Source organism: Syzygium oleosum, unplaced genomic scaffold, assembly GCF_021117445.2.
Source record: "Syzygium oleosum isolate NSW1041296 unplaced genomic scaffold, Sole_v2.1 Sole_v2.01, whole genome shotgun sequence".
Taxonomy (NCBI): domain Eukaryota; kingdom Viridiplantae; phylum Streptophyta; class Magnoliopsida; order Myrtales; family Myrtaceae; genus Syzygium; species Syzygium oleosum.
The window spans coordinates 12,133,729-12,160,532 of record NW_026607485.1 but is presented as its reverse complement, the minus strand read 5'-3'; the positions used below and the strand labels follow the sequence as shown (position 1 = coordinate 12,160,532).

The window sequence follows — 26,804 nt, the reverse complement described above, 5'->3', positions numbered from 1 at the left end:
CGCCGACCAAGATGAAAGGAAAAAAGAAGAAAGAAAAAAAGAAAAAAATTAATTTAACAAATATCTACGTCAGCGCCGGTTGCACCACATAGGACAGCCAGCATCCACGTTAACGATTTCAGCCAAAATTAAGCGGATGGACTCAATTGGTAAAAATGCAAATAGTTTTAGAATTAAATTGGTCCAATTGACTGGTTTAATACTGAATTGATATATCAATGTACTATGTTTATGACTTTTTTATTTATTTATAAAAGTGCCAAAAATTAACTCTGGCAGCACTTGATGATGTCAAGAAAGATACCCTAAACTTACACAATGATATTGTAGAAATTCTAAATGGATCTTCAATATAAATATAAATATATACATTTTAAATTCGTATCACCCCCTAGGATGATTATTGGCGAAAGTACACCACAAGTGCCATAACTTGTGTACAGCAATCACTTTGGTGCCATAACTTTTTTTCGAATCACTTTGGTGCCAAGTCGGAGGAAAAGATATTACTTTAGTGCCAATTTGGCCGGAAATCCGACGTGGCATTTTTTATTAATTTTTGACGCCGACGTGGCTTGCCGGAGGCTGAGTCAGCGTGTACAGTCAGCATTTTTTTATTTTAAATAATTTTTTTCAGCGTGTACAGTCAGCATTTTTAATTTTAAATATTTGTTTTCCTTTTTTTTTTCTTCTTTCCTTTTTCTTTTCTCCCCTCGCCGGCCGGCCACCGGCGAAGCCCGGGAAGGGCTGGGCGAGGGTGGCCTTGCCCATGACCGGCGAGGGGCGGCCGACCCTTGCCGGCGACAGGCGAGGCCAGCCCTCGCCGGTCCAGTCGAGGCCGCCTTTCGTCGACCCAGGCGAGGGTTGCCCTTGCTTGACGCCGGCGAGCCAGATCCGGCGAGTGCGACCCTCGCCGGCGTCGGGCGAGGGTCGCCCATGCCCCACTCAGGCGAGGGAAGCCCTCGCCTGGGCGGGCGAGGGCAGCCCTCGCCTGGGCCGGCGAGGGCCGGCCTCGCCTGTCGCCGGCGAGGGTCGGCCGCCCCTCACCGGCCATGGGCAAGGCCGCCCTCGCCCAGCCCTTCTCGGGCTTCGCCGGTGGCCGGTCGGCCACCGGCAATCTGCTGGCGAAGGGAAAAAAGAAAAAAAAGAAAAGAAAAGAAAAAGGAAAGAAGAAAAAAAAAGGAAAAAAATATTTAAAATTAAAAATACTGACTGTACACGCTGAAAAAATTTATTTAAAATAAAAAATGCTGACTGTACACGCTGACTGTACACGCTGACTCAGCCTCCGGCAAGCCACGTCGGCGTCAAAAATTAATAAAAAATGCCACGTCGGATTTCCGGCCAAATTGGCACTAAAGTGATCTCTTTTCTTCCGACTTGGCACCAAAGTGATCCGAAAAAAAGTTATGGCACCAAAGTGATCACCGTACACAAGTTATGGCACTGTGGTGTACTTTTGCCGATGATTATTCTATACAAGCAAGTACGTGGTCCAACATTCTTCACACCAAAAAAAGGAACGAAAAGGAATCTAAGTATGATGATAATATGTGGCTCCACTAAGCTCCTAAAAAAGAGAAGAAAAAGAGAGAATTTTGCAGAATCGTCCCACTAAATCCAATGATGTCTTCGAGCCCTTCAATTCCAGTTCGTGGACACTGGGCAAGGTGATGCCTACGTAATATATATTGTATATTACATATATGCATATAATAATCTAATACAACATCTTTTTCCTTGATTTTTTTTTAAATTTTCTTTTACGAATTTCGACACATGTTGCGCACTTTGGTTGGTTTGTTTTAGACCATAGTAATTATAATGACCGTTCTTATATATTATAATGAACGTTCGCACGTAATCAAGTCCCCACCTAGCAAATAAGCAAAGTAGAAAATGCTTATGGACGAGAATTACTAGTCCACCCATTACAACAAATATATAATTTTTTTTTTAATTTTGGATATGAAATGAAAAAAGTTTCCCGACACTTATTTCATCTCTCGGATCAGCAATAATATCATCTTGCATTATGATCCACGTTTCTCATGCATGTTGTATGTCTAATATAATTTTGGAAATTACTAAACACTTAAACCACAAGGTGCTTTATTAAGAAAATGAGAACACTAATTAAGAAGTTAATTTTACAATTCTTGACGTGTTGACTTATTTTGTAAGACATTTGTATTCGAAAAATCGAACTATTCTATATATATTAATTGAATAGGCTTATAAAAAAAGCATCCACTAAAGATGTTGATACATGTAAGAATTGTTTCGAAACCCATGAAATTTTGCATCCCAATAATCGGATATCTCAATATGCTAAATTAAAAACAGTGGCGAAAATACGCGACAATTTGACTCTGATTGATGTGGCGGATTTTATACACGTAAAGATATACCGAATTTTTTCGATGCGGTAATCAGTATCTGATCCGCTTATTTAAATATTAATTTTTTCAATGCGGTAATATTAAAATGTTAAAAAAGCACAAATTAAGAGCAAATAAAAAAAACAGGATTAGAGGAGAATCTGGCGGCCAATGCGAATCTCTGTCCTCCCCGTTACACCAAGTTGACTTCGACGAGACAAAACACAAGTTGGTGGGGAATGCCCACATTTGACTCCTTTCCAACCAGAATCTACATGTTTCTTTGTCCCATCATTACTTTTCTAAGATTTGCCACATTAATTTAGACACCCCAATACCATGTACCGCATGAGAGACCTAGTGGGAATTCTGAATAGAAAGCTTAGTTTCAGAAAAGGGTTGGATCCAAATCTATAAATTTTGAAAAGGGATAAGTGCATTAGGAGTTCTAAAACATGTCATGAAAGTATAATCGAGTTTTAAAACATGTCATGAAAGTATAATCGAGTTATAAAACTATAAAAAAGTGCCATCAAGTCCTAAAACTTGTCACGAAAATGCAATTGAGTTCTAAAACTTTCAAAAAGTGCAACTAACGAAATGACTTGATTGTATCAATCTGACAATTTTTAGGATTTGATTGCACTTTTTGCAAGTTTTAGGACTCACAAGTTTTAGGATTAGATTGCACTTCGTAACAAGTTTTAGGACTTAATTGTACTTTTTGAAAGTTTTATGACTCAATTGCACTTTTGTAACAAGTTTTATGACTTCCAATACACTTATCTCTTTTGATAAGTGTTGACACCTGATTTTTTGTCCAATTTTTAATTTTACATAAAAATCATAAAATTAGGATTAAGAACCTTGGCCATGCTTAGGAACCTATTTCTAAACAAAAAATAATTTTTTTTTATATTTTTCTTTAATTTTTCCTTAATTTCTTTTAGTAAAAATGAGGAGAAAATCAAGAAAAAAAATAGCAAATGAAGTCCAAAAATTTCCCAAAAATATTAATTAGCCTTATTTTAATTCCAATTTCAGCCTTGCAGCTTAAATTTTACAAAATTTCAATTTAGGGTATGTTTTTTCCAAGTTTGGGTAATTTCATACCCTAATTGAACCAAAAATCCAATTAAGTCATTTCTAAGCATTTTTAGGCTATAAGTGTCTTCACAACAATTGATTTTGAGACCTTGAATTTCATATTGGTAGGTCCAACTTCACAATTTGAAAAAAAAAATTGAAAAACCCCAAAATTAATTGAAAATTAGGGATTTTAGGAACCAAATTGGGGATTTCTTTCAATTTGAAATTTTCAATCAAATTTTATACCTTCCCTAAGGGTAATCAACCATGGGGAATCCAATTTTGGCCGTATATTTGTAAAATTAGGTCATTTGGACCTTCAATTGAATAAAAACACATTTGAACCGAATTCAAATTTGGGGTTTTCGGGCTTAATTGAGAAAAAAATTCAAGTTGATCCCATATCGTAAGGTAAAATGTGTCAAGGAATTGAAATTTGGGGTTAGAATCGTGAAAATGGGTCAAAATAGGGTTCAATTTGCAATTTTAAATCAACCCGGGTCTGCTGAGTCGGTCGGGTCCAACTCGACCCGACTCAACCTGCATGGGAAAGGGAGGAAAAAAAACCAATTTGACCCCGCCCCTTTACCGACCTAGAATCCCCATTCCAGCATGTGCAAAAGAAAAGGGGATAGCTAGAGACCTCCAGCTGTCGACGGGGAACCGTTGTAACGGCCAACTGAGGCGGTTAGAGGCCAAAAATCGCCCCGGGGAGGAGATCAAAATAGGCGCGAGAAACAGTTCCCAGCACAGAAGCTGAACAACAGAATTTCCAAGAGAGAAAGAGAGAGAACTAGAGAGAGAGAGAGAGAGAGAGAGAGACAGAGAGGAATTAAGAGAGAGGAGTAGAGGTCCTCCTGGTCGAGTGACTGGCATCGTCCCGACAGAAAAGGAGCTGGCGAATCAACCTTTCAGGTGACCTCCTCCTTTGCTCAGCCAGTAAAGAGGCTGATCGGGAAGGCTTGAAACCCAGCTCCGATCGGCAAATCTAGGACTTTCCCCGTTGAATGAAACCCAGCTCTGATTGAATGAAATTAGAATTTTTGGGGATGCACAAGTTGTTCATTTGAAAATTAGAATTTTTTAAATTTTAAATGAAATCTAGGCAAATCTAGGACTTTCCCGACAAATCTGAAACCCAGCTCCGATTGAATGAAATTCGAATTTTTGGGGATGCACAAGTTGTTCGTTTGAAAATTCTCTAGTTTAGAGTTTAAATGGGGCTTAACCCCTAAAAAACCCTAAAAGGGGGGCTTAACCCCCAAAAAGGGTTTAACTCCTAAAACCCCTAAAAAAAAGCACAACCCCCAAAAATGAACAAGCCATTAGGGCTTCATTAGGCTTTGATTGTTTTGATTGATTTTCCTTTTTGGGGACGATATTAGGATTGTTGTTTGTGAATTGAATTGATTGTGCTTTTCATAATTGATTGATTCCTCCTCGTGTAGAATAGTTAGGATTAGCGGATAAGCCTTGAGAAATTGCATGCTACGCTAGACACATCAAATCGAGTTAGGTACCGAAAGGGCGTTAGGGATTTCGACATCGAAGTTGTTAACATAACCAAGTCCCCCTACCCATGATATCTCTAGTTTGCAGAAATCGGGATAGTTCTCCCTTGTCTCGATTAGGTTTCTAGTCAACCATTAAAGACTAGTGGCGACTCCAAAATAAAACATAAGCTAAACAGAAAATAAATACCTGCTGTCTCATGAGGTATGGTCAGAGAGAGATCCTCGTTCATTTAGTGATGAACTACTCTACCATTCGCAATGAACGAAAGAACCTCCTAGCGCGCTCCGGGTGGGAAAAGCGTGGCGCGACAATAAGTATCAAAACCTATACAGTCTTTTAATACCACAAATGATTGGTTGATCTATACTATCAATCTAATTACGCGTCTATCGAATTTTCAGTTCAATTGATTGGAGAACCAAATTCCTGATACATTGAATTGTGTTTTTTGACTGTTCTATTCATAGCCTATTTTTCGACAATAAAATCATATTTTTCGAGATGTGTTTATTGCAATCATCACATCAGTGGATGAACAAGTTCTTGATCAATTTGTTGAGATACACGTGTGAGTTGTGTGAGAGAAGTCCCACGTTGGAGAATTGGTGTGGTGTGAAACAGTTAATATATTATAGTTTGCTCATAACTCATTAGCTTAAGCATTCGAGTGAAGATGTGTCCAACTGGATATGTTGACGGATTCAGACTTGGGGCTCCCTCTAAGCGATCTCCTTGGGCGAAGGTATTGGGCTTCTGTTACGCGCTCCCAACAAATGGCATCAAAGTTGATGAATAATTGGCAACCCACTCTTAATGTGTATTGGTGTTTCGTGAATATCTCAATAAAGAAATTTGGTGACCAACGCGGTTTCCGGGCAGTGGATGTTGTGGTGCAGTAATGCAGTCTCAATGGCAGCCTTTGTGGTTCGGTCTGGAGAAAGAGATCAAGAATGAAGGTGGGTGTTGATAGAGATCCAAGTTCAGATTCGTTGGTGTAGAAGGGTACCTGAATTAAGGAGGAGCAAATCTAATGTTAAGCTCATATGTGAGGTGGAGATTGTTGAAATATACGTATGAGTTGTACTAGAGAAGTCTCATATCGGAAAATTGGTGTGGTGTGAAGCAGCTAATATATATCATAATTGGCCTATAACTCAGTGGCTTAAGCTTTTAAGTGCAGGTGGGTCCAACGGATATGTTTTTTTTTTTTGGTCAGTAAACATTATATCTTATACTCATTCAAGTAAAAGTTTGCGACAATATACAGGCTTCAGAACAAAGCAATTCCAAAAGACAAGTAGGGGGATAAGCGATCCAATTAACCGGTAAATATTTATTACGGTGGGCTTTGGCGACCCAATCCGCGACTTGATTACTTTCTCTTCGGCAATGGGTCATCTTTAAATTGCTGAATAGCTTTGCGCGGGCCTGGGCTTCGGTGATCAATGCATAAGCTTCCCAACTCACTTGATCTGCTCCCTCGCTCATCATCTCCACCAGATCAGTTCGATCTGTCTCTAACAGATCAGTTCGATCTGTCTCTAACACGATCTTCAGTTCACTTTTTGCTTCAAAATGTTTTAGGACTTCAAGTACAGCAGCGGCCTCCAACGGATATGTTGACGGGCTCGAACTTGGGCTCTCCTCTTAGCGATCCCCCCGAGGCGAAGGTATCGGGCTTCCATTGCGTACTCCCGATGCTACTCTAGTTGGTGTCCCTGTTGTTCGTCTCATTCACTATGCCCGCTAAGGACAACGGGCCTCTCACTCTGGCCATTGCCATCGAGGCATTGATCTCTACAATAATGGCCACATCTCGGCGAGATCTAACTGAAAGTGGCAAGACCTTCCTCAGAGGAGAGAAGGAGGTTTTGTTCTTTAGGGCTTTCTGATGAACATTACATGCAATAGTAGCACTGTTTAGGATGGAGGATCCCTATGGGCGTATCGAAAGGGTTGAACCAACCGGAAAGGGTTGAACCAGCTGGAGTTCCTAAGTCCACAGCACATATGAATGTGCCAAAAGGTGTAATTGGGCTCAAGATTAGTACTCTCTCTCGCAAAATGATGACTAACCCAGCAAAGGGATAGATGAATGCTTGAGTCACAGAAACGAAGTGGACACCGTTTCGCTCCTTTTTTTCGGTATGACGTCAAACCACGTTCATCTCCACTGTATTCAGAAACCCTCCTTTTGAAATTAATGCAACAACAAAACCCACCCACAAGAAAAATATTTTAAGAGAAAATGAGGAAGAAAAAGAAGAAAGAGAAAGAGGAAGATCCATCATCGACAAGCAACATCCGCACTTTTTCTGCCTCCACGTCTCTTCTTGCACTTTCTATAAATAAACTCGCCATGAAATCATACCATCTTCACGCTTCGCCCTCCTCCTCCTTCCTCATCTTGTTTTTGGGCCAACAGAGTTCTTCCTCCTCCTTCTTTGCGGCGATCATTTGGGAAAGAATAATCAAGGAGGAGGAGGAGGAGCGAGAGGACGAGAAAGACGACGGGAAATGGTGAAGTTCTCGAAGGAGCTCGAAGCTCAGCTGATTCCGGAATGGAAAGAGGCCTTCGTCAATTACTGGCAACTGAAGAAGCACGTGAAGAAGATCAAGCTCTCGAGAAAGCCCACCAAACCCTCTCATCCAGAGGCACTGATCAAATGGGGTCTTGCCAGCTCCACTTTCATCGACCCGGTTCGCTCTGCGGCGAAGAAAATTGCAGACAGGTTTCGCAGCTCCGCCGGCGATAACGACACCGTCACTCAAGTCGTGATTCGGGTACGTTCGCGTGCGAAAATCCGTGCTTCAATGAATGAGAGAAAGAGTCTGCATTTTCATTTTTCATTGTTCTGTGTTATTAAGTTCATACACAAAACTTTTCTCTTGCCTTTCCTTCGTCCTTCTCTTTTCATATTGTGCACGTACTTATACTGTGTTGAAGTGAACTTTATCATTAGGTCTGGCAAGCTTTAATCCGCTATAGATGATAGGATGCGTGAAGAGAAGTGCTGAAAGTTTAAAGCAAAATCTGCATCGCTATGTAGAAAAGCTTTGTCTTGTGTTCCTTTATCAGGGAAGGTGGTATTCTTAGTAAATACTAGATATACACTGCGTTAAAATGAACTTTATCAAATTTTAGTGACTTGAAATTTAAAAACTTGTAATACTAGTTATACACAAAGTAGCAATAAATTAAGTTAGATTACTATAACTGTAATCATCAATTGTGGAGTATGTTTACTTTATTAATATTGATTTTGTCTAGTGTTCCCACAAGCGAAATAATCTATTTTAAGGGTGATTTTTTTCTGTCGTGTTTGGACTCCACTAACCACTACGACTTTCCTGGTTCCTTGACTTTCATTCCTCATCACTTTATGCTAGGGGTGTGTACAAGAATCGGATCAGATTGAACCGTCGGTTCTGGGCTGTTTTTGAAACCAGGAATAATGGGTGGTCCGATTCCTAGTTGCATTGCGGAACTGAACCTTTCGAACCGGACCAGACCAATATGTTTTTTTTTTAAATTGTAATTTTCCATCTTCTTTTAAAGAGTAAGAAAAGGAAATTGCAAAAAAACCCTAAACCGAACTGGTCCAAGTTCTAGGGTGCAACCGGCCCAACCCGAAAAACGATCACCCCCTACTTTATGCTCCTTGCTCTTTTGTTAGGTATTAAAGATACTAGTAATTGTCCAAACTAGTCATATAGTGTTTTTTTTCTAACACGCGAATTTCCCTATTTGAAATAAGTAGTTTGTTAAAAAATAATTGTCCAAACTTTTTCATATTTCAAAGTATTTCAACACACGTTCTTATTTTGTCCCTCACTTTAACCAATAATACACCTAATTAACAAGGCGATTTTCTAAATATATTCGAAATAAATACAATTTATATCAAGTACGCCTAAGAACCGTTTTAAAAGCATTGGTTAACACGATCCTTTTCTTGATAGTGACGCTCGATATGTCTGTGGGAGATACTGTTCCTAAAATTCAAGTTAATTAGGCCCTCCCAAGTTTAAACAGTGAATCCCACTGCATTCAAGACTGTGGGGATGCAACTAATTCTTCCATTCACTCATCGGTGGTCCAGCATCCCATATTTGAGGTATGTATAAAAATTTTCAAAAACCTTGTACCACCGTGACAAATCTAATACGATCTTTCAAAGGTGCTAAGAGAACGCATCGCCTTTTACCCCGTGAAGAATTTAACACAACCTCTTAAGCGTATCCCCACAAAAAAAAAAAAAAAAGCATATACAACGTTTTACCACTTTGACGAAAATAACATTCTCCAGTACTCTATTCAGTTTTCGTTGTTATCTTATTCACGTGCCAGCTCACCCGACTCTTATTGCATTGACGGTTAGTACCGGCACATTCTCAACTCTCCAATTATAGTCCACTTTCATTTAATATTAATTTCGCAGTGTATTCTCAACACTGACATCGTATTATTTTTCTCCGAACATGCATAATTAAAAAACTTTCACCGCATGAAGCAAGAACCCAAATTTTATTTTGCCTGGAATAGGGCCTTTTGCCTAAAGTTCCAAACCTTCTGCTTGTGGACGAGATACTGATAGATGCTATTTTTTTTGTCACACGGGCCAAAATTTATGCAGTTTTTTTGGTAATTCTTGAAGGTCATGTTATATTTATCACAATAGGTAATAGATTGTGAACTCTTTAAGTGTGCTTGAAAGGTCGTGTTAAATTTTGTGACAGTGGTAAAACGTCGTGTATTATTTTAGTAAATGATACCCATTTTGAATCTCATCAAGCTTCCCAAATAACAGTGAATTTCACATGTTTTCAACATAGTGAGCTCATTTTGGATGCCTGCCCTTACCTCTAATTCTTACATAATTTGTATCCACAGACTGGTAAAACCGTCAGACCTTCCGAAATTACTTGGGATAGCTCGATAGGAGAATCTTCATTAATGAATGTACTTACCCTATTCTTTATTAATCGGGCATTAAAGCTATAGCTTCATATGAAGTTGTTGTTTAGTAAGGAGAGTAGTCCAAGCTACGCGTTTCCAAACTTCAGATATTGACGACTTTGAGTCCTCGACACAAACCCGAAAAGAGATAATACCCTTTTTGAGCTGCCAGTTTTCACGTTCACTCCTTCGAGCCGAGCAATATCCGCATGAATCCGGGTTCATACGACCACTACTCATCTGTTGTCGACCCACATCATCTTGCGGTTGTTTGGCTTCGAGCTCTTTCGAGCCTGGACTTGTGTGCTACAATTTTTCTGTTCAGGCGAGACGTATGGGAATGAGGTGAGGGCAAAAATCCCGGGACAAAGTCAAATTTTCTTTGTATTTTTCTGATTAATATATAGTGCTTGCCCTGAAAAAAAGAAAAAGAAGAAGAAGAAATGCTTGCACAGGTGGGTCTCCCTTTTGTTTCACGAAGCTAACGTGAATGGAGCACCAAAAAAAGAAAAGGAAAATGACCCAGATACGAAAGCGACACCAAAAGACAAACGAAGTTGTTGAATAAACATCCATTTTCCTTGCCTTTTTCTTTCCTCTTCTGGTCGATTTCTTTATCCTTAGGGTTTGGTTGCAGGTGAGGAGCGAGAACTTGGAGAATGGACAGGTAGAGGACGAAGCGTGTGAAACCGGACTCACTAAGCTGTTCGATGAAGAACACGAGGTACACCAATAAGACCAACAAATCAATTGCTGCACAAAACACACACACACATTCACTTTGAATTTCTATTATATTTATAACATTGACTGAGTACCTTTAGGTGAGAGTGTTCTTTGAGGCACTGGACGAAGAGCTTAACAAGGTGAACCAGTTTTACGAGAGCAGGGAGAGAGAGTTTCTGGACAGAGGAGAGGAGCTCGAAAAACAGCTGCAGATCTTGCAAGACCTCAAGAGAATATTGAGCGAGAGGCGACGCAGGAGTTCATCGTCGCTAAAGGCAAATGGCAACAACGAGGGAAGCCTCTCGCGGTCTTCTTCTGGCCGTGACTCTGATTTCTCATCAGGTGAGATCCAAACTTTTCTATTTTCTTGGAAATATATAGCGATTTTCCTGCTAATTACACGCGATTTATGTCGTTTTCCTGTAATCTGAGAGAAATGTGTGTACCATGTTGGAACAAATCTATCTAATATTTTTCGGGACCTCGTAAACAAGTTAACAATTTTACCGAGCCTAGTACATTTGTCTCGGACGTTAAAAGTGTGACTCATTCGACAGGATGACATTTTCGAAAACCCGCTTTTTTAATTAGGCATAAAATTGTAATAAGGTAGTTCTGCCTAGGAAAATATGGATGGCCTCATGTCGTGCCACGTGGAGCTTAGAGAGAGAAACCTGCATGGGTCCGTCGCAAAGTGGGTGGAGCTCAATCTGTGAACATTGATGGATTGATGTGTTACAAGTACAACTACAAAGGCGAGTGTTGACGAAATGAGTCATCACATAACACGCGCGCACACAACTTCTAGACAGGGAAAGATCATAGAGTTGAGTCATCTTATTGCAACCTACGGTGCCATGAAACATAAATTTGTCAAGAAAAATAACTAGTGGCTTGAGAAAGATATTGTTTGACAGAACTATGAATTTTTTATTATTAAAATGTAAAAATCATATGAACAGCGATCGTTGAGTATAACAGTATGCGTTTTCTAATCAAACGAGATAGGCAACTATATATATAATGCTATCAACGGCTGAAATTAACAGACGGGCCAAAACCTATTTAGGGTGCATTTAGGAGAGCTTTTGGGAAATGCCTTAGCATAAATATAAAAAAACTTTAGGCTAAAGAGTGTTTATAAAATACAAATAATGTTTGGGTAAATACTATTGCACCCAATCTACGTAATTATTAAAATATACATTAGAAGAAAGAGAACCCTAACTCAGGCATTGGTTGTTGGAGGTCGTGCGACCCTGAGTGACCCTCCCCTGAGGTCGTCGACCTCAGGCCAGGCTCATCGGCGATCGGACCTGGGCTTGCTAGCGACGTTGTGTGATGCGTGCATAGTAAATTAAAAGCCGGTGAGGGCAAAACTCAAATTTCAATAGTTTAGCGAGAGCAAAGTTGGAAGGAAAAATGATTTAGTATTCTAGAAATACGTGAAGCCAAATTTGGGTGGGACTTATATTGAGCTAAGGGCCTTTAGAAATGTTAATTTTGGTTCAAAGACCTTTGAGATTTTCTTGCCGAATACCTTAATTTTGGCATAAACGCCTCTAGAGGCCAATGTCCATTTCCAAAACTGCCCCAAACGTGGCCTTAAAGTGCCAATACCGAGCTATTAGCATGTCTTTATTAAGTGCTTAGCTAGGTTTTTCCCAACTTTATTTGTCTTCAAACTTAATTTCACAAAATTCAAAATCAGCTACGTTATCCTGACGATATTATCGAATTTGAGAGAGAACTTGGCGCGCAATTTATCCCATTATTCTTGGACGATGGATTCATGATATATGAACTTATTGATTGCATTACCTTACCAAAAAAACTTATTGATTGCATTCCACAGAGAGCTCTGGCGACCTCCTCAATGAGAACTCCATGGAAGCCTTAGAGGAGCAAGGTCATGAGGTTGCCACCCTAGAGAACAATGGAGCGAGTTATATGAACTCATTGACGAGGTCATCATCAAGGCCAAAGCAGACAGGCAAGCCCAAGATGGGCATGATGAAGAGGATCCCAAGCACAACAGCAGCAGGCGCAATCACGGCTCTCACAACAATGCTGTGGGATGACCTTGTTAACAACAGGAACAGGAAAAAGGATGGCACAAAAGATTACAGCATGAGTAAGAAGAAGATTCAGTGTGCTGAGAAGATGATTAGAGGCGCTTTCGTGGAGCTCTACAGAGGGCTTTTTCTGCTGAAAAACTACAGGTTATTCAATCATTCACTCTTTTATTTATTGCTGATACTTGGCACATATTTTCCTTCAGTAAAAAAGCTGGGAAAATATAGCTAATGGATATTAATTATTTCGGTATCTTTGGCAGCTCATTAAATTTGATGGCTTTTACGAAGATTTTAAAGAAATTCCACAAGGTAAGCATGTAATTTTCAACTTATCATCGGCGTATTATCGGAGTTCGTTTACCTTAACCTCAATTGGACGTGACCCTTTAAATTACGAAAATATTAGGAGTAGGAGAAAATCAAAAGAGAGAATTTCCAATCGCATATTTTACTTTATGTGTTTGTCTGCACATGTGTTCATGGGTTATCAAAAGCAACTTACTACATTACAACCTCAAACATCTCTGTTATAGTATTATAACCATTACAATATGTTCTTGTATTTACATTACATATATGTTATGATAGCTGTAATATATTATAATAGCTGTAACATGATCGACTGCATTATAGATTATTTAAAATAGCTAGTACAACCAAAGCTGTAATAGCTATTTCCAAAGTACTCCTCTTATTGTTAAATATATCTTAGAATTACCAATAATCAACATAATTATAATAATTACCAAATTATTATTATTTTATACAAATATTGGTAGTAACAATATTATGACACTTATTCCGTTAATATAATTAGATATCGTATGAGCATACTTAATCATAATTGTAATAAATTACTTAATAAGATAGTTATATGAATACAACTATGATATCCTATAGAATGCAATTATTTTTTAATATTATCTATAGAACAACAATTAGCATAATAATTAAATAACTTAGTTGAATATTATAGAATTATTATACTGTTTTTTTCTAATTTCATAAATATGAGTAGAAAATAGAGTTAACACAGTTAAGAATTTAGAGCTTCTTTTGCCATTTATAGCAATTCATGATGCTCAACGCACAGCTGGAGAATTAGACCAAATTGGTGATTTTTACTTACTGAATGAACAGGTTGCAGGTCCACAAGCATCCACAAATTATCTAAAAGAAGTGAAGAAATCCCACTTTGTCAGCTCAGACAAGGTACCTGATGATCTCAGATGATGCTATTGGTAATCTGTAGCCGATTCAGGACATTTGCAATAAACTGAAGAAATCCCCACTTTCTGTATTTCTCTTTTCTTCCACAAAATTCTTTTTAAATAATTCTTATGTTTTATTTCATTGTGTGCATGGGAGAGTGGTTCATTTCCAGATTCTAACCTAAATCTGTGAAATGGGTTCCTCTATCTTGGATAGCCTATTGAGAATTTCTGGATTTCCAAAGATTGTGTACACGAGGGAAATTTCTAAAGCACTTCATGCTGAAGGTGATTATGGTTATCCTAACAATTACTAATGGAGTTATCGTGTGATTCTGCAAGGTTATTAGACTAATGGACGAAGTGGAGTCCATGTTCACCAAGTACTTCACCAACAATGACAGGAAAAAGGCCATGAAGTTCTTAAGACCACACCAGCAAAGAGATTCTCACATGGTTACATTTTTCGTTGGTAATGATCTCTCCCAAGTTGCGAACTCGCTCTCAAGTTGGACATTTAACTTTACTAAATTAGCACCGAAGTCGATAATGGTCTGAATATTGGTACAATTAGAAGTTTATCTGAGTAATCTTAAATGTCCCGGAAGTTCAATAGGCCGCGAATAAGTCTAACGTTGCTAAAACTGCCAATCCACCCTCTGTCTGCAGGATTACTCACAGGATGTTTCGTCACATTGTTTAGCTTATACGCAATACTAGCGCACCTAACTGGCGTTTTCTCCTCCAAAGCCTATCCTAATTACGTGGACATTGTGTACCCTGTGTTCAGGTACAGAGTTCTATCATTTCGTCGTGTCTTGAGTAAGCATTTCCAATCAACTTGTGTCAAAATTTGATGATTCAGTGCAACAATAGTGTAGCTTCACTTTTACATACCGATGCTATATTTTAATAAGTACACGGCGCTGATTTTCACACAAATATGACTGACAAGCTGTGTATTGTGCAGTGCCTTTGCATTGTTCAGCTTGCACCTGTTAATGTATGGATGCAACCTCTTTGCGTGGAAGCAAACTCGAATCAACTGCAACTTCATATGCGAATTCTCGCCCACCACGGCGCTCAAGTACCGAGATGCGTTCCTCATCTGCACCACCTCCATGACGACCGTGGTCGGCATGATGGTCGTTCACCTCCTCCTGCGCACCAATGGTTTCTCGTCAATCCGGGCTGACCCCATCCCGGGAGTCCTCCTTCTGGTACAAAAACTTTCCCCAATTTCATTGCAAGGACCAAGTTGTGATTAGACACATTAAAAGAATTTCGTCTCAGTTTTTTTACTTTCACTTGCAGGTTTATATATTGCTGCTGGTATGTCCGTTCAATGTCTTCTATTGTCCGACTCGGTACTGTTTCATTCGGGTCATACGTAACATTATCTGCTCTCCTTTCTGCAAGGTACACTTTTTGCTCCTTCAAATGCATGGAAGAACTTTGCAATAGACAATTTAATCACACTCTCTGAATTGGTTTGAAGTTGATATAACTGAATGCAGGTTTTGATGGTAGACTTTTTCATGGCTGACCAACTAACCAGTCAGGTACAATAAACGTCATCCTGTGAATTTCACCAGTGTCGTTTTTCTGCAATAACACCGTTATATATTCAATTTTGCTTTCTTATGTTCATTGGGAATCTATACACAGTTTGTTCGTTTGTCACTGCAGATCCCATTACTGAGGCACATGGAATCGACAGCCTGCTATTTTCTCGCTGGAAGCTTCAGAACACACCAATATGAGACCTGTAAATCAGGGCGATTTTATAGAGAACTCGCTTACGTGATCTCATTCTTGCCGTACTATTGGCGTGCCATGCAGGTAATCTACATCCATCCACAAATGAAGTCATCAAATGATTATGAGCTAACTTCAATTGTATTAGCTGAGATCTTGGCGTTTCTTGTTGATACTCAGTGTGCGAGAAGATGGTTTGACGAGGGCGATGCAAACCATCTGGCAAACATGGGGAAGTATGTTTCAGCGATGGTGGCAGCTGGAGCAAGGCTCACGTATGCCCGTCAGGAGGGGATGCCATGGCTGATAGTAGTCGTGGTGACCTCGACAGTGGCTATGTTTTATCAGCTCTATTGGGATTTCATCAAAGATTGGGGTGTCCTTAACCGAAGATCCAAGAATTCTTGGCTCAGAGATGATCTAATCCTCAACAACAAAAGCATTTATGTCATTTCTATCGTAAGTTCCTTATTCCTTCCGATTCCAATCTGTCCCAAGATAAATTAAAACATCATTAATTATTAAGAGGACAATAGATTTTGCTTCGGTTAGCATCTATTACAATGTCACTTTCACTTGGTAAAACATAGATCCATACTGAAAGAAATACTTAGCGATGACAATTGACGATTACTCTTTGCTATTGTAGGCTTTGAACACGGTTCTGAGGTTTGCTTGGGTAGAGACGGTTCTGCGATTCCGTGTGGGAGTTGTCGAATCGCATTTGCTAGATTTGTTCCTGGCTTCATTGGAAGTGATTCGTCGAGGACACTGGAACTTCTACAGGTACATTCCAGCCACCTTCTCCTCTTGTGCTTCTGTTGAGTTCGTTGTCCTAGGTCCTATGAACAAACTTAGCCAGAGATTTAAATGTCATTTTCGTAAAACATCCGCCACTAATTTTCATTGAAAAATGAATGTGCAGATTGGAGAATGAACATTTGAACAATGTCGGGAAGTTCCGAGCAGTGAAGACGGTTCCTTTACCATTTAGAGAGATGGACTCGGACGACTGAATTAAGCCACTAGACTGAGGCAAAGCTGTCATACTTCACTTACATTTAGAGGCAAACCATGAGAAATTCTGCTGCTGCCCCCAAGCATTAAGCGCTAATAAACTTCTGCTTCAATTGTAAGTGTGTGTACAAGTCGGTTTATCAATTTATGTATGTATAGAACAAGGTCAGATCGTTAGTCACAAAGGTGTCCCAACTCCACGTGTAAGAGAATGAAGGATGCCAAGCGTGTTCATTCATTGGGTTGCATATGCGAGCATTCCTGTACTTGTTTAGTGCTGGAGGAATGCTCATTGCATCTTGCCCTTTGTTCTGTGATTTATTCAACTCCTTTTAGGGTAGTGACATTGAGTTCTGGAGATGTTTTCCTGAAGCATAAAGCAGTTCCAAGAAAGAAAGCGAACAGCTCCAGTGAGTCGGAGCGAACAGAAAATTACTTCATATTGCGAGACCATCGTGTAATTTCAGATTGGGTGTGATGTACCTAACAAATTCACATAGAATCTCATAAAGTCGATCCGTAATTCGGGTTCTATACTCGTCTTCTTAATTCTACTCCTATGACACCTCAAGTTGTCTGCAACACCTGGACTTTTTATACGTAAGCTTAACAAATTATACAACAAAAGAATGGTTTGTACATCTGGGGCTGCCCAAAACTCACTTATCATTCATCAAAATGTCACTCCTCGATTTGGGCGATTTCAGCAGTCCCCGCGCCGACAAATACTCAGCTATTCTCTTGGCGATACAATAAGCTGTGGACTCGATGGTGATCATCGGGTTGACACCGACGGCGGTGGGCAAAACACTAGCATCACACACAAACAGACCCTCAGCTTCCCAACTCTCCCCTTTCTCATCCACTGCACCTTCCTTCTCATTGATTCCCATCCTGCAACTCCCCATCTGATGGGCAGAACTGTGAGTTCCCCACTTCTCACCTATGGCCAATGGGCCATCCTCTACACTGACTCTGCCCAAAAACTCCTCCACTTGGTCCTCACTGGCAGTCCCTCCCCTGCACTTCATCCTGAGGCCGTCACTCCGGTGGGTCCCCACCTCATCTGCCCCCGCGGCAATCAAGATCCTGAGTGATTGCCGCAGGCCTGCCTTGAGATTCTCCTTGTCCTCCGAGTCCAGCTTATAGCTTATATTTCCCTTCCTTGTCACTTCCCCACGCCCCTGGTCCCGGACTATCGTGATGAAGTTAGCGGTCCTCGCGTACTTGGTCATCCGGTCCTTTATGTCAAGGCCTGACTCCCAAGGGCACATCGCCGCAAATGATGCGGGTCCGAGTGAGGGGGTCTCGATGATGGCCCGCACTTTTGGATATGGATTTCCCTCAACGACCTTGTGGATCGACGTGATTATCCCACCCTGGTAGGATGTGCCACTGAGCTGCGAGCTCGAGTCCAGAGGGAAATGCCCCCAGGCCATTGCCACTGGGTGGAGACGGAGGTTCCGGCCAATATGCTTGTTCTTCAGTCCACTTGAGATCAGGAGAGGCGGTGTCAGGAGGGCCCCGCACGCCGAAACGGTTACCTTGGCCTCAAACTGCAGGACGTTTTCAATATCGCCATTCATTGATTTCGCAATCACTCCAATGCATTTCTTTCTTCGTGCTCTACCAGGAATGTTCCTCTCAAAGACGAGCCGCTCAGCTTTGCATCCTGATAGGATCACCGCGCCGCGATTCACTGCATCCACCAGCCAGGTGCTGTCGGTGCCTTGCTTGTCTCCCCTCCTGCAGCCATAGCCACAAGAGCCACAAAAGTGGCCCTCCGAGGAATTCCGTGGCACCGCGTTGATCTCAAGGCCAAGCTTCTCACATCCCGCTCGAAGGACCTTATTCTGAAAGCCCTGTTCCACACACTGATCTGTCACTCCAATCCTCTCGCACACAATGTCCATGGCAGAGGCATACTCTTTGCTGCCAAAGAGCTCGATCCCGTGCTTCTCAGCCCATTCTTGGAGGACAGTGTCGGGCGTCCTGATGGACGCAGACCAATTGACAGCGGATCCGCCTCCAACCGTGGACCCTGCTAGTATCAACATGTTCCCAGCGGAAGTTGTTAGTATGCCTCCTGATTCATAGAGTTGGTCCATGGAGGGGCCTTCCAGGGAAGAGTAGTCCTTGTGGGTGTAGTAGTTCCCTTTCTCTAGAACCACCACCTTGTAACCGGAACCCGCCAGGACAGCTGCTGCAACCCCGCCGCCACAGCCGGAGCCCAAGATGACAGCATCGCACTTGATTCTGTAAATCCTGTTTTTGGAATCCTGTGCGACTTCCAGGCCTTTTTGCTTGAAAGATTGGAGGAGGTCTGGATCTGTAGAGTAAACGGTTTCTATGATTCCCTTCTCAAGTGGCCTTCCCATTTCAGGTTTCGACAATTCCTCCTCCTCGTCTACTTGATACCCAATGGCTTTCCATAACGGGTTTTCTCCTTTCTCGTCTACCTGCAAGATCAGAAAATAAATATTGGAAAATTTTCGAGCTAATCCTCAAGAATCCCTGCATCTTGCATTACAGAGGATAAATCCCTGAATGGTGAATCTTGAATAGACCTCAGGATTCATTAGCTAGCATCTGCTATTAGTATTAGTTGGCTCTTTTTTTCCCTCCTCTCCCTCGGACAGATGCAGCAAACAAAACAATGGGTGGAGTTCGACTAGATAAAAAAGGCCGTTGATCGAAGTACCGATTACCATCAAGCGACTAAGGTAACGATTTTCAGTTGCGGGGGCAATTTTCAATTAAACTCATCTGGTCTGTTCTGTGCCAAATTTGTGCTTTGGATCTTTCGGAATCGTTCTATTCTTGTCCATCTTCTGTGAAAAGTTAAGGCATCACGAATGTTACTGTGAGCTTACTTTAGTACCTCATTGTTGGAGATTTTACTCAGCATCAGTCAGCATTCAGATTTTAATACTCACAACAAGTACACTGAGCAGCACCATAAAAATGATCAGTATTAAGAATTAGAGCATGACTTCAACGTGCCCAGTTTTTTCTCTACTCTCACCGGAACTAGTGCTTTGATATTATTATTACTCTCATCCTAAATTGATTCACATGAAAAGCTCAAGAATTAAGGGAAAATGTTAAAAATAAAAAAGGCAAAAGTAGACAATCTAGAACAAGAAGGATATTCAATAAAGTAATAATTTGATGAGATATGACCAGGCAAGAATGGTAAAATTTGGTCAAGTGTCTCTTTCCATTCCAACACGATCTTCGAACTGCAGAACAAGTCTCTTTCACCAAAACGTGCAGAAACCAAAGAATCTTCACAAGCATCAAGCCAGGTGAGATTTGGCATGAAGAGATTGGACAGAGGGTGTTCAGGAGATGCCAAGGCATGGAAGCCAAAGAAGTCATGACTAGTTTTGGGAAAGAAACTGACTGAAAATATAAATTAAAGCCGGTGAAGAAGGATCGGTGATGATCGGGCGAGTTGAGGGTGATTTCACTTGTCCTCCATTTTTTTGCAAAGCTTTTCAATCATCTGTATGAGCTGTCTTGCAATATGCAAATGGAGACCCAATGAACTGAGAATGCTTGAGAATTTGTTTTTCTTCTGCATGTTCTCTTATACGCAATTGTCTGTTGGGGAAATTACCAAAAACAAATTGCAAATCTGTTGCACTTGTGCCATTTAGTCCTGGACCTTTCAATTGTGTTAATTTTTTTTTGGTCGGAAATTATGCCAATTGAGTCATGAACCTTTTGACAATTTGTCAATTTAGTCATACTGGTTAATTTTGGTAGGAAATTACTGACATAGACGCGGTGAGGGTGAGCCTCGCCGGGATTTGCAAGCTCAAGCCTCGATTGATAATTTATCAAAAGGTTTAGGACTTTTTTGGTAATTTTACCATTAGCTGCTTATCTTGATTTTTCTTCATGTTGTGTTTTATATGTGAAACATGGCTTAAATTGAGTGTGTATATACATAAATAGATTTAAAATGAAGTAATGATCAAGCATCGATAAAGGTTTATCACATTTCATTGTGACCCAATTTTATAAACCAATCTCCATATCTCGCGAAATTAATCAAGATCGAATTGTGGGGTTCCATCCTTTCATCTAGATACGAAACCCAAAAACGAGTTACACATGAAAAAATATGATACATATGTTTAGGAGAGTGCCCATACATGGATGTGTGTGCATTAATTGGGGGTAGTTAGTGCAATTTGGTCTCATCAATTTTCTCATAAATTATATGGGTCATACATGTTCATGTGCCTCTACACAAGTGGGCTCTCCCCTAAGTTATGAATAGACTTCATTTTCAATTTTTTGTAAACTATAGTGTAAAAAGATTATATTCCAATACATTAATTGTCAGTGGAAGATAAATCTTTCCTAATAGCATAATCTCCACGTGTGTCCATCTCTTAGACAGTCGCCTAAATTGAAAGAAGAGATTATTATGAAGACGAAAGTCTCGCCAATAATAAATTTTTCTTTCATTGTCACTTGCACAATGTGTAGTTGAAAATCTCACGACGACATTTCTAAGTTACAACCCTACCAAGAATATCCTGCATTGAATTTATACACTTTTCGTTTGTATCAAACTTTAAAATGTTAACCCTCTATTATATTCTCCGTCCGCATGTGCAACGCACGAATTTTAAGTGGTAAATTTGTATTTTCATCTCATTTTTTTTCGTAGAAATTTCTCTTTTACTCTTCGTCTCGGTAAAGAAATGAACAGACAAAGGAAAATGGAGAAAAACAAATTAACGAAAACTATGAATGTTAAGAAAAAAAAAACATAGATAACGGCAGTATTATTAAATAGTAAGAATGTCAGAGTTGATGAATTATTAATAGAACTAGTAAGATATTTTAAGAAAAAGAAACACAATTGAATCAAAAAGACATCAATATCCAAAAGGTAAAATAACAAAAATTGAATGCTCGACATGTAATTTCAAATGGTTAATTGACGCAAGAAAAGATCATCAATAAAAGATTTATAAAACATCGCCTATTTCGATTAATCATTTCCTTTCATGAGTTCAGAGCATCATTTTCTTCTATAATTTAAAATATTTTTAATCAATCATTTTTAATGTTAATTAACCCTTTAAGTATATATAATGGTAAACATTTTTTGTCATCTGACCTTTTTTGTTGTTGAGGCATTTTACCTTTGTGTTCAACCTGTGTTTATTCTTCTTCTTAAAATATCTTATTTAGCTCTATTAAAGCGGCTATATTAATCAAACTCTAATTGTCCAATATTACTATCGACAATCTTTTTTCTATTATTAGTAGTTAAGTCAATTTAGTTTTGCTCCTATTTTCTACATTTTCATTTCTCTTACAGCAATTAAGGGTAAAAAAGCGATTTCCTTAAAAAAAATGAGATCAAATTATACTTCTGTCCCTTAAAAATTCATGTGCATTGTACATGCCAACAAGAAATATAACATTTAGGTTAACGGTGCTTACAAAATGCAATTTTAGAGGATATTGCCTAGCACTTAGTTCTCGAGACAAAGATGTACTACCCCAAAAGTTCGGAGGGTTATCCCTAACTTTTATCTATAAGATTTTATAGAACAAGAGAAAATGGATTCGAGATGTCAACCGGGGACATTTTTCAGCTTATTATTCAGGCATAATGTTGAACACCAGAAGCGATGGAGCATCTTGGGTTGGTGTCACTAATTCGTTTGATGGTGTCAAACTTAGAGGAAATTTTCCTCATCGTGTCGGCAGACCGATTCAACCTGAATTGACTCCTTTCCATGTTTAATGGCTACTATCGAACGTGCATTTTGGGCCATGAAATAAAGATTTGAATTGGAAGGTGGTTTTCCTTGCTAGCTCTCTCTCATCACTTATTTTATGAAATAGAAATTGTTGGTACGTCTCGGAATTGATGTGACAAACAGATTAGATTAGCATTCGAGATTTGAATCCAAATTCAATGTCTAAGGAATATTCATTGGATGGAACAACCATCTTAAATTATATTTTTTTCTTTTTGTGATTATTTGAATGTGGGGAGGGATTTTATCTAGACTTGTGTGAAATTGAAGACTTTTGTATGAGTTAGCATCGTTAATAACCTTAATTATGGATTTATATGCTCATCAACACTTCATCTTGAGCTATTTATACGGTGATTAATAAGGTAGTTGATATATTTTTCACGAATCATTAATACCCGACAACTTGATCTATTATATTGTTGTGGGTGTCCTTGTCAAGGCAAGTGCGCTATGAATTCAACATTTGATCGCAATTGTGGTTTGACCAATCTCCAATTTTTTTTACAAATCATAAAAAATGCTTGACTTGTAAATTATAATAAGCCGAGACTAATCCACCCTTCAACAACTAATTATATATCATGGAGGGTTAGGTGGGTTAATGCTATGAATTGCTGACCTGCCGTTATCTTATGACGAAGACTTGGTAATTTTGCTCAAAAACCAAGGAAGTGTGAACGAATTACCCGAGAGAAGAGGACGTAGAGGCACAAGACTTTGAGATACATGAAGACCAACCGGACAGGCGTGAGGAACCGATGGTTGAGCCCTCTCCGCAGCACCTTCTCCCGCCGGTCCGAGCCCATGCTCGAGAACCTGTTCACATAAGGCCATCGCCCGCCCACGCAGAGCGAGCCGCACAGCAGCATCGTGCCAAGCCTCGTTGACAGCGCCCACAGGACCGTCCGCACCAGGATCACCGCCTCGATCAGTCCCCTCCTCCCTAGAAGCTCCGCCACCTGCAATACAATCCACATCCGTTTGTCGGGTTCCCACTTCTTATTCGTCATGTCTGTGTCGGTGTCGGGACCGACCCGCAACGAATTAGGGGGCAATGGAATTGTCAGATCCACGCTTCTTGGGACACAAGATCCCCGTATCATCGTGCCAAGCACAGCGACATGGACTTATGGCCAAGTGGGGGTGTTAAAAATGTAACGAAATGTTACCATGAGCAGGACCAATCTATGAATTAAAAGAGGCCTGGCCACTCTCTGGTCAGGGCTAACGGAAGAAGTTACCGCGACCCTTTATCGACTCGGTTTAAGCTCGATCGCACCTGAATCAAGCTCTTAATCGCTGCCGGACTTTCTGATTACACTCAAGTATATACGCTTTTGCATGGAAGTGGTTTTACTTCTCAAAAATCCGAATGGATGGAGAGAGTTTATGAGACCATGAACCAGCTATGGTAATACCGTGATGATCCATGGTAATATAATTGTCCGTTTAGCAAGAACAATAGTTGATTTCATAGGAACTCAAAATCACAAACATGGCAAAAAGTTGTCGACTTGATGGTTGGTTTTTGGTAATTCAAGGTAACATCTTTCGAATGGAGAGAGAGAGAGAGAGAGCGTGGACGTGGAGTTTAGTTACCTCGTGAGGCACTGGAGCTTGAGAGGCAGATAATTCATAAAAGAAGCGCACGGCTTCGTCGGCTCTCTCTTCCACTCGGTCCGTTCTTCCCTCGAACTCTCCTGCCGCAGCCGCCGCCGCCGCCGCCGCTGCTGCCCCTGCACTCAACGGAGGGAACACCGTCTCACAGACGGCGGCGAGAGCTTCCATCTCTCGCGAGGAGAGGCCGCGCCTGAACAGCCTCTTCTCTCTCTCCCTTCTGATTATGCCCTTCAACGTGGGATGACACTCTCTCCCCATCTCTCTCTCTCTCCGCAGGTGCGAGGAATGGATGTGAATCTTTTTGTCAACAATGGTGTGTGCGTCTGTTTGGGCGTGGACTCGTTTTATAGTTGAAGTTCGGACACGAATACCATACAAGTTGCTTGTATATCGTAGGCCCGCCAAGCACACGCGGAAAAATATTACAAAGGCTCGATCTATATAGACCAATACCATCATAACCATCGAATGCATGGGCCTTATAATGCGACGCACATAATTAATGACTTATAACGGTTTGCATAGACACTTAGTCTATGTAATAACTTCTCCGCACGCACGCTCTATCTCTTAATCTTGACACCGACGAGCTGTTTGTGTATTTAGGTATTCAGTATATGAGGATGTAATACACGCAATATACATGTCTCGCTCGATTTCGCCTTTTTGAGTTATGAAAACTTATGAATGAGTTATGAGGTTGGGGCTGGTTCAAAAAATACTCTGCTCAACAGGAGTATACTCTCTCTCTCTCTCTAAGGGAAGCAAGTAGAGTGCCGGCATCCCATGCTATGGATCTATTCTGAGTATTCTTTCATGTTATCATTGTCACACAAAATAGAATAGTTCAAAATCACAATCACCTTCATTCGCAAACAAAACAATTCAAAATCGTCGGTGTTCTTTTTGCCACTCAATGTCACTTTGTTGACAGATTGAGGCTTGATTACTACCCTCGATTTTACACGGAAAAAGAATGCCTTAGCATGTTCAATCCAACAGTTTGAATCAATAGATAGAGGGAGATCGCATATACAAATATAAAGTGTATATGCATCCGGTAAACAAGCTAGGATATCTAATGCCACTTTCACGTCACGTGCAAGTCAAATTAGGAACGGCACATAAAATGTGACGAACGAGGGGCGACACACGCGAAATAAATCGAGCCTGAATCCGACTCCGATATAAAGTTATGTGAGATACTTCAAACATAATATTTAACACTTCACTCAATTATTATTATTATTATTATTTTGGGTTTTGCTATCCCATCCTTAAAATTGCGAAATGCCTTCGTGGCCAACGCAACAGCCACTTATGTGAATGCCCCACTGGAGAAGGAAATTTCCAATTTGCCAACCCATAATTTATCATAACAAATAAATTTTTTGTGCTCTTGGCCAAGCGATGTGAACACCCTTTTGAGATATGGAAGTTTCTTTCACTTTCCCACACACATCAGAAAGAGAGAGTTCACGGAAGACCCATTTGGTTTTCCAGCTGTGCAACTTTAGAGCTGGGCTACGTGGACGTATCGATGAACATCATGGTACGAAGGAGTTATAGAAACTACCAACCACCCCGTCCATTTATTGTGGAGAAACGGAAAAGACCAGTCATCATGGTTCCCGAATCATCGTGTTAGGTTTGATCCTTTTCCATTTCGAGGTTACTAGTAATGACCCTTTCCACCTCGTTGTCCTTATTCACTTTCAGACGTTACCATTGTAGGGATTTGTGCTCCCGAGAGGTCGTCGCTTGGTGCCACATTCACGACTCGTCGTGTAAGTCGCAAAAAAGGCACCCCAAGATTGCCATAATTAGAATATAAAACATAGTAATCAAGAATAAAAGGATTTGTGCACCTAATTTAGAATTTATTGTTCTTGATACAGAATAACGACGATTATTAACACAAGTGCTTCTCCTCTATTACTTTAAGTATCATTGGCTTAATAAGACTGCCCCTCATTTTCTGTAACTGCTCCTTATGTGTGGATATTCGTGCATCAAGGTTAGAGAAGATACTTGAGCATTATTGATAGAGTTTTCAGTCATAGGCCCTCTCATCAGAGTTCGGGCTTTTTCATATTAGACTAATTAGGAATATTTATATCTTACTTTATTAGACCAATTCTGTAAAATGGTAAATTACAATCTTAATTAATGTAGCCCACATTAGAAAAACTCTTACACGTCGGTCCAAGCCTTATCACCATGACTTGTGTTGAGCTGCACGCGTGAGTTACGTTATAAAAAGTTCCACGTCGAATAGTTGGTCTGGTGGGCCCAACTACATATGTTGACAAGTTCGAACTTGAACTCTCTCTTAACAATCTCTCCGGATAAAGTATCAGATTTTTATTACGCGCACCTAATATCCCCCCAAGTGGCTAGAGGAAAAGTGCTTTGATGTTATACACATGCATATGTGATTTTTAGTGAAATTTACATCTCCTTCGTATTTATGGACTTAAATAAAAGCACCCTTCCTCTCATAATTAAAGGATTTTCACGCATAAATACACACATTGTATTGTAGGGGACAGCAGCCCACTAAGGGCCGGTTCCACAAATTGAGAATCGAGAAACGCCTATTGGTTCTTGGACCCACCCGGGAATTGGACTACCGGTCCAGATTCTAGGTG

At 40.2% G+C, this 26,804-nt stretch overlaps 2 protein-coding genes across 3 annotated transcripts; one reads left to right on the top strand and one right to left on the bottom strand.

The window, feature by feature from the left end:
- The first annotated feature begins 7,272 nt into the window (after positions 1-7,272).
- LOC115683544 (phosphate transporter PHO1-like) lies at positions 7,273-16,993 on the top strand. The gene is made up of 15 exons (XM_030608087.2): positions 7,273-7,769; positions 10,583-10,669; positions 10,770-11,013; positions 12,527-12,893; positions 13,010-13,058; positions 13,890-13,961; positions 14,303-14,432; positions 14,630-14,750; positions 14,931-15,180; positions 15,275-15,379; positions 15,478-15,522; positions 15,650-15,802; positions 15,899-16,177; positions 16,368-16,504; positions 16,644-16,993. Exons 1-15 carry the CDS (start codon positions 7,503-7,505, stop codon positions 16,732-16,734), a joined length of 2,397 nt encoding a protein of 798 aa, XP_030463947.1. The 5' UTR covers positions 7,273-7,502; the 3' UTR covers positions 16,735-16,993.
- A 222-nt stretch (positions 16,994-17,215) lies between these two features.
- On the bottom strand, positions 17,216-24,540 carry LOC115683545 (long-chain-alcohol oxidase FAO1-like). Of its 2 annotated transcripts, XM_030608088.2 has the most exons (3): positions 24,133-24,540; positions 23,220-23,492; positions 17,216-19,194 (listed from the first exon to the last, which is right to left on the bottom strand). In XM_030608088.2, the coding sequence occupies exons 1-3, from the start codon at positions 24,409-24,411 to the stop codon at positions 17,395-17,397; spliced, it is 2,352 nt and encodes a 783-aa protein (XP_030463948.1). In that variant the 5' UTR covers positions 24,412-24,540; the 3' UTR covers positions 17,216-17,394. The 2 variants fall into 2 exon arrangements, with proteins under 2 accessions (XP_030463948.1, XP_056176484.1); XM_056320509.1 differs by lacking the exons at positions 23,220-23,492; positions 24,133-24,540 and adding an exon at positions 19,919-23,005.
- Positions 24,541-26,804: the final 2,264 nt, after the last annotated feature.

Bases quoted from the DNA above. Each gene is read 5' to 3' on its own strand.
- LOC115683544 (XM_030608087.2), top strand. From the start codon at position 7,503: ATGGTGAAGTTCTCGAAGGAGCTCGAAGCTCAGCTGATTCCGGAATGG. The intron at 11,014-12,526 runs GTGAGATCCAAA...TGCATTCCACAG, and splicing joins TGACTCTGATTTCTCATCAG to AGAGCTCTGGCGACCTCCTC. The intron at 14,751-14,930 runs GTACAGAGTTCT...TGTATTGTGCAG, and splicing joins ATTGTGTACCCTGTGTTCAG to TGCCTTTGCATTGTTCAGCT.
- LOC115683545 (XM_030608088.2), bottom strand. From the start codon at position 24,411: ATGGGGAGAGAGTGTCATCCCACGTTGAAGGGCATAATCAGAAGGGAG. The intron at 23,493-24,132 runs GTAACTAAACTC...ATTGTATTGCAG, and splicing joins AAGCTCCAGTGCCTCACGAG to GTGGCGGAGCTTCTAGGGAG. The intron at 19,195-23,219 runs GTAATTCGTTCA...CTGATCTTGCAG, and splicing joins TCTACGTCCTCTTCTCTCGG to GTAGACGAGAAAGGAGAAAA.